Source organism: Aedes aegypti, chromosome 2 (genome assembly GCF_002204515.2).
Source record: "Aedes aegypti strain LVP_AGWG chromosome 2, AaegL5.0 Primary Assembly, whole genome shotgun sequence".
NCBI lineage: Eukaryota > Metazoa > Arthropoda > Insecta > Diptera > Culicidae > Aedes > Aedes aegypti.
The window spans coordinates 221,657,764-221,679,064 of NC_035108.1; the positions used below are offsets into that span (position 1 = coordinate 221,657,764).

The 21,301-nt window shown below is 35.4% G+C and overlaps 1 protein-coding gene across 2 annotated transcripts in view; it reads left to right on the forward strand.

The window, feature by feature from the left end:
* The window catches only part of LOC5567692, a 309,374-nt gene that overhangs the window by 282,997 nt on the left and 5,076 nt on the right, over nucleotides 1-21,301 (forward strand). For both annotated transcript variants that reach the window (XM_021844102.1, XM_021844103.1), the window contains 4 exons: nucleotides 350-402; nucleotides 11,041-11,110; nucleotides 11,175-11,663; nucleotides 11,879-12,340. In XM_021844102.1, the coding sequence (XP_021699794.1) occupies nucleotides 350-402; nucleotides 11,041-11,110; nucleotides 11,175-11,663; nucleotides 11,879-12,340 (1,074 nt within the window). The remainder of the gene's footprint in view (nucleotides 1-349; nucleotides 403-11,040; nucleotides 11,111-11,174; nucleotides 11,664-11,878; nucleotides 12,341-21,301) is intronic.

A 21,301-nucleotide genomic window follows, 5' to 3' on the forward strand; every position in this document is an offset into this window, starting at 1 on the left:
TAAGAATACAATTTTTCAAACAATTTTCAAAAATACAAAAAGGTTTCAACAGGCAACATGCTTGATGGAGTTTGGTCAGAGCATAAAATTATGCAATTTTGAGGTCATTTGTATCATGGGATTTGAAAGTCTACATCACACAGAAATCTACAATAATTGACAGTCATGTTCGAAATTTTTGACAAAATGGTATTCAGTGATAGCAAGCAAAATTGGAAATTATTATATATTGATCAGCGCTCTATGCAAAAATTTTCTAAAATAGGGCATGTTCATCGCTACATTTTTAATGCTTGTGTGTAATTGAACAAATGAAGTTTCAACTATTGTTTTATTTTTCTCATTTCAGAGCCAATGCAATTCACCAACCCTAGAAAAAGAGATAAAGGAACATTTAGAAATGTAAGTATTCAATAGCAGATGTTGCGATATTATAAAAAAAAAACTTGAAACAATATTTGTTTTTACGTCTCTTGGGGTTTTAATGTTTCCAATTTAAACGTTACGCAATAAATGGATGCTGCCTTTGAAAGTTTTATGCATAAAAAAATGTGTCAGGAGATTTTTTTATTTAGCTGATTTGGGATAACAATATTCGGTAATATTGAAATAACTGTTACATAATAAAATCAGGTCTCCTGAAGCAGAATAAAAAAGCCAGATTCTCACAAGTCCATTCACTTTTATAGTTATTCTAAAATCAAAAACACTTTGAAATGCGTAATACTCCTGAAGATAGGCAATTTCATTCATTATTCAAGTTGATTTTGTCAAATTGAACATACTTAGGGGAATTAGGGGCATAATGGATTAAGTTAAGCAAATGTTCGGTTTAGGACCATCAAATGGCAATGTTTTTAATTTAGCCCTGGCTAGTTTTCAAATTTGATGTTAGTACGACGTGCTAACATTCATGATGATAAAATCATATCATATGTCAGAAAAACGAGATAGAAAATAGGGTCGAAAACAAGGCTGGTAAAAAGGTATCGGGGCGAAATGAACACTTACATGAAATTTATTGATTCCAATATATTTAATGACTGTCAATCGTTCCGACATGTAAAACGGCTCTCCCTCAATCATAATAGCTAAAAAGAATCTTTCTGGGTAACTTTGCTCAAAAATTGTATTTTTTCCACGGCCTTGCTTATGTGCCAATATGAAACTGAGAAAAACTTTAAGTCAAGTTTTGAAGGGCAATTGAAGCAAAAAATAAACTTTTATTCCGTCAAACATTTCAAATGCATTACAATTTTCATGCAGTGTACGAACTTTTGATGAAGTAGGCATATTCTCAGATATTGACGGGTGTCCATTTCGCCCCGTATGTTTATTATGCCTCTAATCCCCCTATGAAAGTTTTGAAAGCGAAATGGTTTTCAGCGATGCCAGCTTTTTCATATATTGCTTTCTTTGTTCTCATTCATTGTAAATCATTGTTTTGAAAAGTCGGAAAATGTACGCATGAACATAATTCAATTTTCACAGAAACCTTAAATTTTACATACGAGCTTATGACGAGAACAAAAAGTATTGATAACGAGGAGGATCATTCCGATCAGTGTCACCCCGCTGGTCAATATTGCCCCGTCTTACGGTACCTTGAAGTAATAGAAAGACAAAAAACGGAGCTAAAGCAAACATCTTGTATTTTGTTTAACAGGCTGAAGGTTTCTGTGTGCAAAACGTATATTTTACTACTAGTTACAAATTGCTCATCTCATTAGCAAACAAGTCAAGACGTTCGATATGTGTTCTGTGTAAACAGTTTTTCCTTCCCCTCAGTTTGCTGTAGCACTCTCAAGACGGACAGCATTCATTAAAATATTGTGCAGATTGTATTCATTTGAACCTTCTTTTTTATACGTATGTTGGATCGGTCATTCTACGAATAAGGATCACCATATTCAGAAATAATTTTAAGACTTTAAGTTCTAACAAAAATATTTATATATGTTAATTCAATAATCAAGATTTTCGTGGTAGAGTAACTAAGCCAACTACCAACTGTAATATTTATATAAAAATACCATAAGACGAACATATTTAAACAATACAACCTTTATCTACCAGTCAGTTAAATAATTCCAAAGAGAATCACTTGTTGGCTGTAGAAAATTTGGTTTTAACTACCACCCACCAGCCGGAAACACCCAATTCTCCAAAACGCATAACGAGGGATTTCATAATGCGTAGCAGGAAAATCTTTGCTGTTGACCCTTTGTTTGCACAGCATCAGCTTTTCGTTGTGATGAACAGTAATCTCTTCGGCAAACACGTGCCAAATGGGTTCACGGGTATTTTCGGTAGCGGGTGGAATTTCGTTGAAGCCAGTGAGTGAGCAAAGGGCTCAAATCGTAAGGCTGCTCGGTTTTCCTCTAGGTGAACAGAGACAGAATGGATTCTGATGCGGTGTGTAAGCTATACAAACAGACAAGTTGCGGAAATGTAAACAGTTTTTCTTCCTTGGATGCTTCCGTGATAAGAGGAAGGGTAAATCTCGTTGTCTGGTAGTAGACGCTAGGAGTGATATTTATTGGAAGTGTTATTAATAATGACGAGAAGATTTAAGAGTACTCTGCATACAATTTCTAACAGTTTTTTTTTTTAACTTTGAGTCTCAATTCATTTTTTTTTGCTCCTTTTTCTTACAAAAGAGACAACACAAATTGCACTCAACTCCGCAAGAAGAAAAAAGTGAAAAGCTCCAGTAAAAACATCATAAATTTATTTAATTTTTAAATCGTATATTCTACTATTTTTCTCTGCAAATTCGTTGGCAATTTTTCAAGAAATTTGCTCGAAATTCAACATAAAGTCTTCCATCAATTATATGTGATATTCTCCCAGACATTTTGTGGACTCTTCCAAAACTTATTCCGAATTATCTCGCTGGGACTTTTGTTTTAACTTTTAAAAAATTTGAATTTACCAACGACCACCTCAAAAGTATCCCGTCTATCGTAACATCGCTTCCTAGGCAAGCACTGTCGCGCTCAGCTCCACCTACTAACATATACTTTGTATTGGACGCATTCACCATCAGTCCAACTTTTGTTGCCTCGCGTTTCAGGTACACCAAGGTCTGCCATGAAAACCATACCCCGGCAGTTGAGCCCGGCTCTTCGCATAACACCTTCTAGCGCAATATTGAACAACAGGCACGAAAGTCCATCACCTTGTCGTAGTCCTCGGCAGGCTTCAATCGAACTGGAGCCTTCACACAATTTTGCTTACCTCCAATAGTAGCTCTTACCAGATTTGTAAGCATCTTGTTCTCATCCATGATTTTTCATAGCTCTTCGCTGTCGATTTTACTGTACGCCTCCTTGAAATCGATGAAAAAGTGATGCGTTGAGACCTGGTATTCACGACATTTTTGGAGGATTTGTTGTACAATAAAGATCTGATTCATTATCGATTGGCCGTCATCGAAGCCGGCTTGGTAACTTCCCACGAACTCGTTTACTACAGGTGACAGATGTCGGAAGATGATCTAGGATAACACTTTATGAGCCTCATTTAGAATGATGATCGCTCGAAAGTTCTCTTATTCTTACTTGTCGTCTTTCTTGTAGACGGGGCATATTATCCCTTCTTTCCACTTCTCCTTTAGTTGTTCTGTTTCCCAGATTGAGCCTATCAGCCGATGCAGACAAATGGCCATTCCTTCCGGGCCCATTTATGAGTTAAGCTCTGATACCATCCTTACCAGCAGCTTTATTGTTCTTGAGCTGGTGCATGACATTCTTAACCTCCCTCAATGTAAAGGCTGGTTTGTTTCCATCGTTCCTAGCACTGGCGTAGGTATTTCCTTCGTTGTCTCGACTTTCATTGCCTGTGCTCTCAGCGCCATCCAGGTATTCGTCGAAGTGCTTCTTCCACCTCTCGATCACATCACGTTCGTCCGTTAAAATGCTCGCATCCTTATCCTTGCATATCTCGGCTCACAGCACAAAGCCATTGTGTTGCTGAGCTTCTGATAGAACTTCCGTGTTTCTTGAGACCGTCACAGCTGTTCCATCTCTTCGCACATTGTCTCCTTCAGGCGACTTTTTTTTTCTCCCGAAAGAGGCGAGTCTGCTGTTGCCGTTTCCGTCTATAACGTTCCAAATAAAGTTCTACGTTTTGCCGGGTCCCTAGCTGCAGCATGACCACCCGCAATGCATTCTTCTTCTCCAGAATCTGCCTAAATTCCTCGTCGAACCAATCTTTCCGTCGACTCCGTCCCACATACCCGACGTTGCTCTCAGCTGCATTGTTGATGGCTGCTTTCTCTGTACTCCACCTGTCCTCAAAAGGGTCTTCATTCAGCTCTCCCTCTACCGGTAATGCGGCCTCGAGATGCTGAGCGTATGCAGTTGAGATATCCGGTTGCTTAAGCTGCTCTAGGTCATATCGGAGCGGCTGTCGATACCGTACACTATTAACGACGGAGAGTGTTGGGTGCAGTTTTATAATCACCAGATAGTGATCAGAGTCGGTGTTAGCGCCACGATAATTCCTGACGTCGATAATGTTTGAGAAGTGCCGTCCATCAATCAAAACGTGATCGATTTGTGATTCTGTTTGCTGTGGTGGTCTCTAGGTGTATCGGCAAGGAAAGCTGTACTGAAAGCAGGTGCTACGAATGCCCATATTCTTAGTGGCAAAATAAATTAGTCGTAGACCGTTTCCGTTCGTCAGCCAATGAGAGCTGAAATATTCTTGAGTCTAAATTTCTCCTCCTGGCCAACCTGAGCGTTTAGATCTCCAACAATGATTTTGACGTCATGGCTGAGGAAGCTGTAGTACCGTAATCCGGGGTAACATTGATCATTTTTTTGAATATTTCTTAAATATTACGTTTGAAAATGCAAATGTTGCAATTTTTATATTTTTAAAACAAGTACTACCACCCTTAGCTCGTGACTATATACTGCATTTTGATTTTTGAAAGATTTAAGCATGTTTAAAAAAATGTTTTAAGTGATTTTTTTATTTAACTGATATGGGGTAACATTGATCATCTATGTAAACAACGTTCGGTTATATTGAAAATGTCCTTACTTCCTTAAATCATGACCCCTGAAGCCGAATATGAAGGCCAAACGCTTACAAGTCATTTACTTTTTGAGTTATTTTAAAAATAAAAACACCTCGAACCACGGAATACGCCTAAAGGTAGGTAATTTCCTAAGGGAATTCTATATTCTTTACAGTAATTCGTTAATGTTGCCTAATTGAGCATACTTATGAAAGTTTTGACAACGGAATCGTTTTTGGCGATGCCATTTTTAGTAAGAACCGCATTTTCCTTGCTCATATCATTTGCAGAACTTATGTGAGACATGAATCTTCGGTAGTGTCATCCTTAACCATTGAAATCATTGTTTCGAAAAGTTGATAAATTTACGCATAATATAAACGCAATTTTCGCAAAAATCCTGACTTTCCTTTGCTTATGAATATAAGAAAGAGAAGCACCATTCGTGATTTGGAAATGTTCCACGAATAAATGATGATACGAACTTTTTACGAGTTGAGTCATTCCGATCAATGTTACCCCGCTGATCAATGATACCCCGGATTACGGTACTCGCGTTCGAGCTGTGCGTTAAAACACAGGACTGAATCGGCTGTCATCCACGAACAACAGGAGTGAAGCCAAAATTTTGGTGCTGGAGAAGGTGCTGATTTGACAGCTCATCCAAAAACACCGTTTTAGGCACGATACACACTCGTTTTCGAATACGACATTCATGATTTACCTATCAATCTGGTGTTAAGTGCGTATTACTTAATCCAGATTTCTGTAATTGCTAGAACATTTAGTCACATTTTATTAGACACAACGATTAACGATTATCAATAGCTGAGAGAGACTCGCGAAGAGGAAAAATATCAACGTCATGTGCAGCCCAGATTCCGCTATCACGAAACGTCAAATGCAGCCCGTCGTTTTTATGGATGAAAAAGTGAAAAATATTTTATTCAAAATAAACTATTATAAAAAAACCTCAGTCAGCGAAGCAGTTTTTCCAAAGATGCTGATAAACCTAAATTCAAGATTAGTTATTTACAATGTCTGCTACATTTGCTGGCATGAAATTTCACTCAAAATGCCGTTTATGCTTCGGTGTGATGCAAACTCAAAAGATTTTTGCTGAGATGGCCATGTGAGAGCTTGAACGACTTGCGCAAGATTGATGTAAACACTGAGTGGAATAAGAAAAAAAACTCAGCAATCGTAGAAAAAGAAGACCGTCTCCGCGAGTCTCGTCTCAGATCAATAGTATAATGTTTTTCTCATACGACATTTGTCGCTTCCGCGCGGAGTTTAATGAGGGCAAAGCCTATTTTTTTTTTACTCCAGCACTAGCACTAGCATGTGGTAAGCTTCAAGAACTAGCGCTTTCTTTAAGGGGTTGCGTAAAAAGCGTCTTTATCATCATCAGCGCTTCCGTAGTACGGGCATTCGACGTTTTGTCTTTCGACGTTCTGTCCCTAAGCCCACGTTTATTATGCGGGAGTTGAATAAACGACCTAAAGATAACTGGTAAAATTCGTAAAGCAGAATTTCATTATAAATCCATTCCATAATGTTCAATTTCATTGAACATTAAACAATGTAAAACAACTTGTAGAAATCACAATTCTCAGTTTATAAATTTGCTTGACAAACCACATAAAAATGTTTAGACAATTAGGCCAGAACAAATCTTAATATAATTAACTAAATCGTTTGTCACTTTACAACAGTATGAGTCAAGGGGGGGGGGGTGAGGGGTCACGACAATGAATAAGAAAATGAATAATAAAACTGAATAGTTCGACATTACAAATATCGAAACACTGATAGATAACTTCTTGAATTGAGGCTACATGAATCTCATCACATACCCGATGACCGTAAGGACGTGGCTGGGGCCATTATTGATATTATTAAGTATGGAGTTCTTGAAATTGCACATTGAAAATTGTATGCTACTCCCAAGCTCTGTTGGTTCCCTGTACAATTTTGATTATTCAGGTCAATAACGGAGTAGAAACTACGAATTATACGGTCATCAATGCTCATGCTTGTTTTCTCTTGTTAAAATAACATTAGTATTTATTCGATTATAACTGCTATCCATTAGATTATTAGGAGAAATGAGTTACAAAACTATCTGAAACACGGAAAGTCATAGATAACTACACTGAATATAAGTCCATTTATTTATTTGCCCCTTGTAGATTTTCGCTAAATTTGAGGAACAGGGAGTACAATACTAGGTAGTACAATACTACATTTGTTCTGGACTTATAAGAAAACAGTTAAAAGAAGATCTGATGAAATATCTGGAAGAATTCTTGAATTACCGTGCCAACGAAACCTTCAGAACCCTTGGGAGGAAATGTTTTTCGGTACCGACCTGATCAAATTCGTCCCAATGATCAATTTGCCCCCGGATTACGGTACTTCTTGAATGAATTTCTCAAGGAAAAACTGGAGAGGCTCATAGAATGAACTTTTCGTAATAATCAAAAAGAGTGATGATCTATCCTAGAAGTGTCCTACAAAGCATTGGAATGACTTTGATACGAAGAATATGAATAGTATTTCCATAAAACAATTATTTTCATATTACAGTATTTGTAGCAACATTTGTGATAATTTTGTTCGATAAATCACATTAAAAACATAAATCAACATTCAGAAAATAACAATTTTTATTCGGCCAGCACAGCGTAATTCATTTCTTGTCAACTAGTAATTTGTTTTCGCAATCTTTCGATGTGATGAGTTTCACCTTTTTGAATAATATGTGTTTCATACATTTGATGTTGCAAATTTTATTTGAATTTTCAGAAAAGTACCTGGCAAAATGGAGAATTAAAAAATCCTGTTTTTATCTTCATCTAAGACAACATTAAGATGTTATATTTTCAGGTATATAGGAAAAAGGAATGAAAACAACACTTTTCTAAATTACTAGAGTCGAATACCCTGACTTTAGAATGGGAAACTCGCGTTTTAGATTCATGCATATTTTTACGTGAATTCAAGAACAAGCGGACTTTGGGGCAAGTGGGGTGGCACAGAAAAAATTAAAAAATATATTTTCTCTTTGAGCTTAACAATATGTTCCCTTATAGTTCACAACACAATGATCGAAAGATGATGAAAATTGCACTATTTTTCACGTTTTTACATCGACTTTTGTAAAAACACACAAATTTCAGTGGATTTTCATAAGATTTATTTGATTCTAAATACAGCCATTCCATGAAAAACCGATCTAGTGGGTCGCCGAATTCCATGAAAATTTGCTATTTTGTTCCTTATCCGAAATAAGGATACACGTATTTTTGGATTTTTTGATTAGGGTGACCATTTCCGAAATAGAGTGACCAAAAAAATCACGACCTTGCAAAATTTTTATTTTTAAAAAAATTATAACTTTTGAACCGTTCGACCGATTTTCAATCTTTTTGGACGAACTAAAGGCTAACGATTTTGACTTTTCAGGAAAAATATAAAATTTCACAAAAATAGGGTTTTAACGTGAAAAAACTCAATAGTTTCCGTTTTTTCGTGTTTTCACTCGAGGCCTTCACTCGGGATCAAAGGGGCTATTGCTGTTCTCATTTTTTCTTGAAAGTTCAGAAAATTTTACGTTTATGTTTACGTTTTTTTATGGAATGAAAGCTTAAGGTTTCATCTTTTCAGAAAAAATAGAAAAAAATAGAAATCTTTGAAAACATATTTTTTTACATTAAAATATATGAAAATTTCTTAAAAAACTTGAAATTTTTATATTTTTTTACAAAATCTTCTTAATAAAGCTATAATTTCCAATATTTTTTTATGGAATAAAAGCTTAAAATTTCAACTTTTCAGACAAAATTGAAAAATCTGACAAAAATATGTTTAAACGCGAAAAAATATATTATTATATATTTTTTCGCGTTTAAACATATTTTTGTCAGATTTTTCAATTTTGTCTGAAAAGTTGAAATTTTAAGCTTTCATTCCATAAAAAAATATTGGAAATCGGTTTAGCTGTTCAAAAGTTATGATTTTTTTATATAAAAAATCTAATGCGCTGAGACCTACAGAGTGTGCCGATGAAAAATGACTGATTTTTTATTTTCAAAAAAATATATCGCAAAAACTAAAAAAACATACATCGCTGAAAATTAGACAGTAGACGTCAAATTTTCTGTACTTTAAAGAAAAAATGAGAACAGCAATAGCCCCTTTGGTCCCGAGGCCTTCAAAACACGAAAAAACGGAAACTATTGAGTTTTTTTTCATGTAAAAAACAAACTTTTTGTGAAATTTTATATTTTTCCTGAAAAGTCAAAATCGTTAGCCTTCATTTCGTTCAAAAAGATTGAAAGTCGATCGAATGGTTCAAAAGTTATAATATTTTTTTGAATAAAAATTTTACTAAATCGCGATTTTTCTGGTCACTCTACTTCGGAAATGGTCATCCTAATCAAAAAATCCAAAAATACGTGTATCCTTATTTCAGATAAGGAACAAAATAGCAAATTTTCACGGAATTCGGTGACTCACTAGATCGGTTTTTCATGGAATGGCTGAATAACAAGGTAAAAGGTAAATTATTAACAGATTTTTCTAACGTAAATCGTGAAACTATTCAAATGTGTAAGATTTGGTGACATTTGAACAAAAACAGTATTTAGTTTTATTATGAAATCCAGTTTGATTGAAATATATGGTTATTGGGGCAAGTGTGCCACCTATTTCGTAAACGAAAATTTTAGAGTGAAATTTAGAAAAATCATCAACAAAATCATGATAATAAACCAAAATGAGACACCAGTGGCGGTTTTTGAAGTACAGTACGAGAATAGCTGACATTTTTGCTCCCAAAGTGATTTTTTCACCAAATATTCAATAATAACATGTTTTTCGATGGGTTATTTATTGTTTTACTTGTCTACATCAATATTTTACCGTTGTTTAGTGCTAATCTAGTTTAATATAATGCATTTCCGCCATAATAAAAGGGTAATATATTGATTGAAGAATTGAAAATTGAAAGGAGATATTTATTTATTTGAATTGACAATTAGAGGGTTTTTTTAATTATCAATAAGTGTCTGCTTTGCAAGTAATATTAACTGTCAGGAAACGGTGCTATAAATTAGCGTTACACAGATTTTTTAACAGCCATTACTCTAAAACTAGTCATTCGATTTCAAAATTTCTTTCACAGCCATAAAGCCTGACTCTTCAACTAATAAATAAAAATATTCTACAAGGTCGTAGCAAGGGATAAAGAGTCTTAAGGGGGGGGGGGGGGGGGGGGGGTTGAAAATATGTCTTCCTTAAAAAAAAGAGCATTGCAATGGTTCAGAGCTCATATCTCTGCCATCAGACAAAAATATTATAATATTATTTCGCCGTTGGAAACATTCAAGGCCAGCATTGCAGGAAAAAATATCAAACAGAGTCGTAGCAAGGCAAATGGAGAATGGGGTGCTCCCATTATGAATGTTTACTAAACTTTTAAAAAAATATTTTGGTTTCACTTTGCAATTAATTTTTTATTATGTTTCACAATTCGTAGATGTAGATTCTCAATATAAAAATACCAAACATGATCAAAATTTATTTTACCCAAGAAATTACGTAAAACCTTAATACATAAACTTTTATGCTTGTAAATAAAAATTCAAAGCGATAATATGTTATTTTTTCAACATTACATTGTTCATAGAAGTCAAGCAAATATGTTCGAACCCAGCCACATTCAGCATGGCTGTGCTTTGTAGTCGCAGACTTTAACCACTCGGCTAAGGAAGGCTCCTTAAGATGGATCTTGAGATCAAATGTGTGATTTTTCCTGTGCTAGTTTTGAAATCGAAATATGGTAAAGTCGTGACCATACTTTCTGGGACAACCCATATTAAGATATTTTTAAGTGTTTAATCTTTTAAATTTTATGGTTGCATACTCTGGTCTCCTGTTCCCACAAAAAAATCATATTGATATAACACTGATAAAATTTAATTTTTTTCGATATTATTATATTCCAGAATGAACAAAGTTATCAAAACTAAGGATAAAAGATCGATACAAGCCTGCAGGGATCACAAAACATTACAGGTATAAAGTTGAAGTTTCCCTAAATTGAACCAAAATGATTCGTTATTTCCCTCTAATTTCACAGGCACGCTTCCAACGACAGGAAAATAGTTTGCTCATCCTTCAGAACGAAAACAAATCCCTACACCAAAGAGTAAAGCAGTACGAAGCCTGCCTGGACGACATAATGAGGAAAGTGGTGGACGCCCTGGTGGCAGAGGATTGTTTAAGAGACGAAGTTTCCATTCTGAAAAACCGCGTTCGAGATCTGGAAGCACAAAATGCGGCGCTCACATCTAGCCCTGCGAAAAGCCGCGACGAAGGATACTGCACGATGAGCACCGGTCAGCCCCAACCCACGCAAGAGGGTCATCTGGAAGAGTTGCCTGAAGAGCCTGAGCAATGGTTGGTTTCGGCAGAACCGTGCACTGCTGAGATGGAAGATTGGAGCATGTCACAGGAAGAGCTGGCTACAGCCCTGGAGGAGGACAGCCATGAGTGGATCTGGAATTCAAGCTTTCTTACCACTAGCGAAACACAAACGGAAGACGTATCAGCACTATTACAGGAACAAGTAAGTTTTAATGGAGTTAATTTGTTGGTCTTGGCAATTGCACCTGCAAGTGGGAAAGTGAGAATGGATTTATTGTTTGGGAGATTATCGTCTGGTAGATTTATATGGCGGCAGATAAAGTTTTGCGTTAAAGTTTTGTTGATATAATGTAGTAGGAGAAGGCGAGACTATTTTGAAACAATTGAAAACATGTATACCTTTGTTTTCATTTTCAGATAGTGTATTCCGAAGATGAGGAAGTAGCATGTACAAATTTTACTCGAGATTTTTATAGACTGGTTAGCATAAAGTCTGAAAGCAATCGAAGCCTACAGTCGCCAACGCCAGTGGACACCACGACTAGCAGCAGCGACGAAAACGAAAGACTGACGAGCCCCACTCCTAGCGAGGCAGGACGAGCTCAAGTTCATAGTTGTTCCTCCAGCGAATCAAGTGATGTTATCACGGAAAAACATGAACCTTCGCTTCCTTCACCACCTGCTTCTCTGCAACGACATCCTGTCGCAGCAATCCATCCAGCTGCAACGGCTGACCTACTTCAGGATGTGCTAATCACATGTCACAATCAACAAAAAATGCAACAAAACAATAGGAAGCTACAAAAAGATGGATCCCAATCAGCGTCTCCGACGTGGCGACGAAGCAACGGTTGGAGGCGAGTTCCTCGAAATAGTCATGTAAGTGTATGGCAAATCAATCTCCCAAAATGCATTTAAAAGAAGTCCAAATAACAAAAAAAACTAAAATTACATCTTCTTAACAACATTTATAATGAAAATGAAATTCGGCAAATTTTCAGTCATTGATTTATGTAATCGTTAATTAGGTACTGTGGAGAAATTTACATTTTCCTCACAATTGCATGCGCACGTGAGAAAATGCATTTAGTAACTTATAAATTCTATGAATTCTATAAATGATTCAGCACGCTGCATATTTGCCATGTGATAGTTGAGTCGGCAGTGGCTAGTCAACGCTCTGAACAAGAGACTGCAATTCTGCTTTAACAAATTTGTTAAATACTTAGCTACCTTTAGAGATGGCTCAGTAATGTACAATTTTGTTTTATGAATGAATTTGGCCAAGAAGACGAAAGGAAATTTTTCAGATTTTATTGGAGGGTATTCCTTTAAAAAGAACCGACATACTTCTAAACGATATCGTAAAGATATCATTGATGAAATACATGATAAATTTCTAGAAGAGAGAAGTCTTTCAATTATCTCCGGACCTCTTCTAGACTCTTGATGAGTCTTCAGTGCAACTAATAATGAAATAATTGGAAAATTATCCAACGAAAATTTGCTAGAGGAAATCCCTTGAAAATCTCGAGTGGTACTCTTTAAGGAGCTACAGGAATAATTGCTTTAGGATTTTATGGTTTTAAACACTAAATGTTTTTGGTACCGTAATCCGGGGTAACATTGATCATTTTTTTGAATATTTCTTAAACATTTCTTTTGAAAATGCAAATGTTGCAATTTTTTGTTTTTAAAACAAGTACTGCCACCCATAACTCGTGATTATATACTGTATTTTGTTTTTTGAAAAAAATAAGCATGTTTAAAAAAATGTTTTAAGCGATTTGGGGTAACATTGATAGGAATGACTCATCTAGTAAAAAGTTCGTATTATAATTTATTGATGGAACATTTCCAAATCCTGAATGGTGCTTCTCTTTTATATATTCATGAGCTAATAAAAGTGGCGATTTGTGGGAAAATTGCGTTTACCTTATACGTAAATTTGGCAATTTTTCGAAACAATGATTTTAATGGTTAAGGACAACACTACCGAAGATTCGTGTCTCACATAAGTTCTGCAAACGATATGAGCAAGGAAAATGCGGTTTTTACTGAAAACGCCATCGCTGAAAACGATTCCGTTGTCAAAACTTCCTCAAGTATGCTCAATTAGGCAACATTACCGAATTACTGTTAAGAATGTAAAATTCCCTAGAGAAATTGCCTACCTTTAGGCGTATTCCACGGTTTGAGGTGTTTTTAATTTTAAAATAACTCATAAAGTAAATGACTTGTAAGCGTTTGGCCTTCATATTCGGCTTCAGAGGCCATGATTTAAGTAAGTAACGACATTTTCAATATTACCGAACGTTGTATGCATAGGTGATCAATGTTACCCCATATCAGCTAAATAAAAAAATCGCTTAAAACATTTTTTTAAACATGCTCAATTTTTTCAAAAAACAAAATACAGTATATAATCACGAGCTATGGGTGGCAGTACTTGTTTTAAAAACAAAAAAAAAAATGCAACATTTGCATTTTCAAAAGAAATGTTTAAGAAATATTCAAAAAAATGATCAATGTTACCTCGGATTACGGTAATCATTAATTTCATTTAATGCAAGCAAATATCATCAGATCCACGAAATACGCTTGCATGTATGCATGCACGCAACATTCCAGTGTGTTTCATCAGATGGCCAAATTATATCAACTGATCAAAAACCATAATCAATTTTGGACATCACCTGATTTATGCCTTATATGCTCATGTTAAGATTTTATATGAATTCAGCTTCAATTTTAGGCATATTTAATCATATTTCCACTTTTTAACTTCTTATGAATGCCAATTCTAAGCTCAATTATTGCATTTAATGTATATTCTTGAAATGTACATCTTGCATTCGTAGGTTTCACAGATTTTCTTTTGATGCAATTTACAATTTCGATATTTTTGAAGCTAATTTGTAATTGGTATGAAAATGGTCATCATAAATAAGTAGGATTGTGTATTGATAATGCAGTACATGATTTCTCGTACATATATTCCTCACCATCTCATTAGAAATGAGCATAGAACGACCAGCCTGTCCAAATTATATGCATGTCCAAATTATATACGTTACCCTAGCATGTTTCGCAGAAAAGTGTTAAAATTGTGTAATATTTACGAGTTTTACAATTTTCTAAATTATGTTTATCGATGAAAGATCGTTGTAAAACATCGTAATGAACAATAATGTATTGAATCAGTTTGAAATTTATGAGAAAAAATCATTTATTATAAAATCGTATTGATTTCTTAAAGTGTCCAAAGTAGCCCCTTTTTCGTTTTGAAGGACACATTTTTTTTCGCTATTCAAGCAACTTTTATTTCTTGATGGATTTTTCTCATATTTTGCACAATTGCTATGCACATATACAACTTAGATATATACAAGAATTATCGAAATCTATTAATAACTTTTAGAGCTACAAATCCTCAAAGTTGAAGAATGTGGAAATAATGTCAAAAGAAGCCCCGTTTGACGGTAATTGAAGAATACCAATAAAATTTACTTGAAAAATAATTCCAGAAATCTTTGAAAGGAATCCTTATTTATGGAGGAGTTAATGTGAAATCCATGGTTGAATTTATTGTGAAATTCTTGGAAAAATTCCTTAAACATTTTGTGGAATAATCTCTTTAAGAATTGATGGAGCAATACCTGGGATAATCAGTGAGGTAATTGTTGAAGCATTTGTTCTGAAAACAGCTGGAAGTAATTGCCATAAGAGATTTTTGTGGAATCCTTGTATGATTTCACAAAAGATTTTTTACACGAATTACACCATTTGTAGAACAAATCTTTTTAATTTTCCTGGAAAAAATCTGTAAGAATATTTTCAAGGTATTTCAGTGTAATACCTAAAGAAATCGTTAAAGGAATGTCTTAAAGAATTTTCGTTGTTATTTCTTTGTTGGACTGCTTAAGGATTTTCTGGAGCAAATTTTGAAGGAATTCCTCTTAGCATATCTTAGGAAATCATTCGAGAAATTCCAAGACAAATTCCTGGGAGAATTGCTAGAAGAATCTCCATAAGAGTTCTTGGGAGATCCCTGCAGAAGTCTTTGTACGTATATCTGAAGAAAGCTTTGAATGAATCTCTACAAGAATTCCTGAAGATGAAAATCTATGAACCTATTGAGTAGTAGCGTAGCAATCTCTGGAACCTCGAGAATTTATATCAAGATTCATTTTAATGTGAAAAAAGGAAACAGAGGCTTAGAGCTTAGACAATTTCTTCGCGTTATCGAAGTATGATTTGGTTCTTTTTAATAATATATATAAAATATTGTATAGAAATATTCACTTCAGCTTAGTCCATAATATGGCTGTAAATAAAATGTGTCCGAGCCAGTACCTGGCTTCTTTGGCTCAAGTTATAAAGGCCCCCTGATACTCGATGATTAACAGAAAAAAATATTTTTGATCCCAAAACCACTATGTTCTGTTTTACAGTGTTTAAATAAACGTTACCTTTATCAATATACTAGATGATGTAGGGGCCCCTACTCATTTCCAATTCAGGACCCCTCCGAACCTGATTTTCCTTGCTTCGATACAGTTCAGATTGTCAAAAACTCAATTTCTAATGCTATGAGAAATTTTCACCATGATTTCGGGGCCCTCAAGAACTTGGGACTCGGTGCGCACCGCACCCTCATCCGCACCCCCCTAGCTACGCTACTGGTAAGATAACTAGAAATGAGTGTAGCAACGATAGCGCTATTTACATGCACGCATGCACGAGGCATGGCACGCATGTTTGCCATTTCATGTTTGCTGAAAGTAGCAAAAACTGGGTCCACAAGGTTACCTAGATTAAAATTCCCCTTACAAAAGTAAGGTTATTGTACTAGTGCCACTTGAGCAGTACCATTTTGCATGATTATACAAAGATTGATCGTTGTTGATATTTTATGCTAAAGTTTGATCTAAGCTATCCTAACCGCAGCCACTACCCCAGAATTAAGCTTTTTGCGATCTCCGCACGAAAAAGAGCAGCAGCTATAAAAACAGATCGGTGTGTAAAACGCATAATGCGAAACCATAAAGGAGAAAATTTAAACTAAATTACAACGTATTAATAATCCCGCCCTTTTTTAGCCTCAGGCTTGAGACTGAAGAAGGGCAGTCGATTATCTCGAAGAAACACAAGGTCACCTGCGCCATTGCTCCGGGTAGCGCAGGAAGAGCACAATACTGTGGAGGACGCTCTGGTACTCCACAGGCTCCGGTTAGGTATCATTTAGATCCCCTTAACTCTCAAACCCCCAACGTCTGACTTTTCATAAAAAATGAACTTCAAAAAATCATAGCTTAGCCATTTATGGACCGATTTTAGATATTTTGGTCTCAAACGAACCGCATACTCTTTAAAATTTATTATGTTCCGGAAGAAATCGGATTGGCCACTTGGTTCCGGAATTATTTCGGATTCAAATCGGGTGTATTCGTTCTGGAAGTGATGATTCACGTAATGTTTTCAAGATTAGCGGTAAGAAAATTATTCATTGTGTACTTTCTATGCATAAAAAGATGCCAGAAGGTCGAATGACATTGATTCTCATTGGTTCTGGCCATTTCGGATATCCGGTCACTTGGCACCGCACAATGGACCGAATCGACAATTTAGCCGGAAAAAGTGTTTCCTCTGTTCTCGTCGATTTTAGACGTTCGATGTCTTCAGAGAAGTTATTCGTTATTGAGTTTTGCATCTTTTGAGAAAAATGTTGAATAGGGTGGCTCTTATTTAAGTTAAAATTTTGGCTCAAACTTTTTTGATGAAATTTGTGGCTGCGCTCTTCTGCAAATTTTTTCACATTTCTCCATAAAGTACCATATGAAAAAGTTGTAGATCTGACTAAAATCTACAACTTTGCTGATGGCAGCACTCCGTTAACTTTAAAATTTTGTGAGTTACAGGCGAATTTTGAGTTTTTAAGTGTATTTTTGAATATAATTTTCTCAATCTGCAAAAATTACGTTCTCACAGTTTTTGCAGCAAAAGTTGCCTATTGTATGGCCTTTCTAATGCCACCAAAAGAAAAATTTTATCAAACCACAGTTAGATCAAAAGTGTCTTCAACAAAGTTGTTCAAAATAACATTTTCTAAAAGTTTGCAGAAGAGCGCAGCCACAAAAATTCATCAATAAAAAAAAAGTTTGAGCCAAAATTTTAACTTAAATAAGGGCCACTCTATTCAACTTTTTTCTTAAAAGATGTAAAACTCAATTACGAATAACTTCTCTGAAGACATCGAACGTCTAAAATCGACGAGAACAGAGAAAACACTTGTTTCCGGCTAAATTGTCGATTCGGTCCATTGTGCACCGGTTCCTGAATGTAGGGGAAGGGGTGGTAAAATGAACACCTTAAGGATATCATCTTGTTTCTAATAGAAAGACGAGGAATTTCTGTAGTTCTATCGCACAACATCAAAGGTAGGGATGTTATCTAAAGCAGCGACACTAATTCAGACTAAAATAGCTAAATTTTCACATATTTTTATCGTTAGCGAAAAACGATCCAAATGTTCATTTTACCTGCACTATGTGGGTAAAATGAACATCTGTTGGTGGTCAAATAAACATCATGCAAAAAACGTGAGCGAAACAAATATTTTTGAAAATTTTCATTGCATATCCGAAAATATATCCTTTAAGGATTGTAACCCATTCAAAGAGTAATTTGATATCAGAATTGGCATCATATCATAACGATATTTACCTCACTGAAAAACCTCTAGACCTCCGAGCGAAAACTTACGTCAGTTCTAATTTTCAAACGCGATTTTCTAAATTCTTAGTTTTCGTTGAAATTTTCACTTCAATTGACCTTTGTATCAACCCGAACACACCGAATTGTGCTTTAAATCGTCCGTGCATGATAAATGATGAAATTTGATTTTTCTCGGTAAAAGGCACGTTGTTCATTTTACCACCCCTGTTCATTTTACCACCACTTCCCCTATCCTAAGAGGACATTTTCTGAAACTTAAAAAATAGTACCGTGCGACGGCTCAAAGTTCATGATTTTTTATCCTGAACATCATAGCTATAATGCCAAGTACCAGTATGAGTTTATGGCCACATCCGGATATCCCGGAATCGGTTGGGACAGGGCCTCTGAGGGACACTTTTGTAATCCTACTCACTCATATCATGCGACGGCTCAAAATTCATGATTTTTTATCCTGAACATCATAGCCATAATGTCATGGATTCTACCCCATTACCCCAAATGCCACTTTCCCGAATGCCATCACCCCAAATTCCATTACCCCGAATTCCATCACCCCGAATGCTATTTCCCCGAATTTACAATTATATTGACATGATGGTATTGATCACATTTCCCCATAATATTGGAATTCGGGGTAATGTCATTCGGGGTGATGGGTCGCTCGGGGTTTTGGAATTCGGAGTAATGACGTTCGGGTTAATGGCATTCGGTGTAATGGGATTCGGGGTAATGGGGTAGAATCATGTCATGGAATAATATGAGGTTCTGGAGGTTCTGGAATACCTATGGAGATATCGCCTGGAGGCTGAGGTGTAGTCTGGAGGAAACGGTAGCATGGACGAGAATCTAAGATTTGAGGGTCAATACGCGTCGAACAAATTTAGTGAGAAAAGGATGCTGGTTTATCTAAGGTAGTGGTCAACAGTGTTGGAAGGAACTTGGTAGTCTGGAGGAATTTATGCTAGGTGTAGTTGTTTGGGAGGAGCTCATGGAAGAGCTTGACAACTAATTTCAATACTGTCATCAGCAGCTATTATAAGGGATACAAGATATAAAGAAATGCCTTAATTTTGAGGACGAATACAAACTAAGAAAATCATATGTGAATTTTTTGACCAAGTTATGAATAGTTGGCAAAATTATGATTCCAAGTTTATCCATATTTATACTAACAATAAAATATAAACCACTTAAATTCTCGTATAACTTATGATCTCATCTTGAAAGCCATTGGTCACCGATTGTGTAGCTCGTTGTTTTCAAGCACATGATTGGACAAAGCTAAAATTTATCACCACTAGATAGAGGAAGATCTTCTCTCAATCGTAGAACTGTTAAATAACATGAAAACCCATTAGTATTCTCAGTTAAAAGTGTTAAAGTGAGATAATAAATGATGCGAGAATTATTGCCGATTTTTTGTCAAAAAAAAAGAAATTATATTTGATTGTGTACAGTTAATGCTCCTACAAATTCAAGATACAATAATTTAGCGCAAATCCCTCTGCCATTATTGGTGATTACGTTCATTCAAAGGCCCAACTGTTTTACTTCTGATATTATTTTGGAGTTATTAACTTTAAATCCTTTAGTAAAAATTTCGTTTGACATTTTCAAAACGTATTATCACAAAATTAAATTTCTCAAAAATATGTTGTATTGCTTTGTTTTTATTTCATAAACCAGCATCAAAGGTTTTCAAATGATATTGAAATTCAACATATTACTTTGAAAGACATTTTTAAATTTCTTAATAATTTAAATTTTATGGACTTCTGCCACCAGATTTACTGATATATTAAATAAAATTATACTTAGCTCTGGTCAATTGCATCAAGGTGAACAAAACATTTTATAAGAATAGATTTGACATGTCGAACAAATTCCTGAAAACTTATCAAAGGAAATTCAGGATGAGATAGTAGAGAGAATTTGTAGTGAACATGTTCTAGAAATTTCTCTGAACATTTTATTTTTTCAACATAATTTATAGACATTTCGATAAATATTTCAGGATGGGATGTTGAAGGTAATATCTGTCAGACTTAATAAATGAATCAGAGAAAGAATTGATTTGTTTCTTTTTGAATAAATTCAGAGGATTTTGAAAACAATTGGAAGGAAATTCCCAATTAATTTTATAGGAAGCAATAAGTTATTTACAGTATTCTTAACAAACATTTCAAGTGCAATAACAGGGTTTATTTATAGAAGATTGTAATGAGGTTCCTGTTAGTACCTCAGGGATGTTAAGTTTAGAAATTATTCATATAATTTGAATATAAATGCTGAAGCAAATTGTAGCAGGATTCCAACAATTTGAGGCAAATTTTCAATTATTTTTGGATTGTTACCCGTAGCAAAGTTCACATAAAAATGTGTTGATGAATTTCTATAAAAAAAATCCTACGGAGATTATTTTTCTACCTTCTCAGTATTCTTTAAACAATCTTTCACAAATACTTTTACGATTTCCTTATTATTTGTTAGCCAGAAGTGTCTCTTTGATTTATCGATATGGATCCAAAGCTTTTCTACAAACATGGTTTCCATAATGAAACCTCCATGAGTCGATAACCTGTCCTACAATGAAGCCTTGCCAGAACCATTTCTGGAGTAACCACATGTTACCAATACCTTATATTGATCCATGGCATTATTGGAATGATGTACAGCATAAAAAATCATGAATTTTGAGCCGATATGAGCGGAAAGGATTACAAAAGTGTACCTCTGAGGCCCTGCCGGAACCGATTCTAGGGTATCCGGGTGAGACCAGAACCTCATACTGTTCTTTGGCATTATAACTATGGTGATCAGGATAAAAAATCATGAATTTTGAGCCGTTGCACGATATGAGTGAGTAGGATTACAAAAGTGTCCCTCTGAGGCCCTCTCGGAACCGATTCCTTGGTATCCGGATGTGGCCAGAACCTCATATTAGTCCATGGCATTATAGCTATGTTGTTCAAGATAAAAAATCATGAATGTTGAGCCGTCGCATGATATTAATGAATAAGATTACAAGTGTCCCTCTGAGGCCCTATCGGAACCGATTCTGGAGTATCCGGATTTGGTCAGAATCTCATACTGATCCTT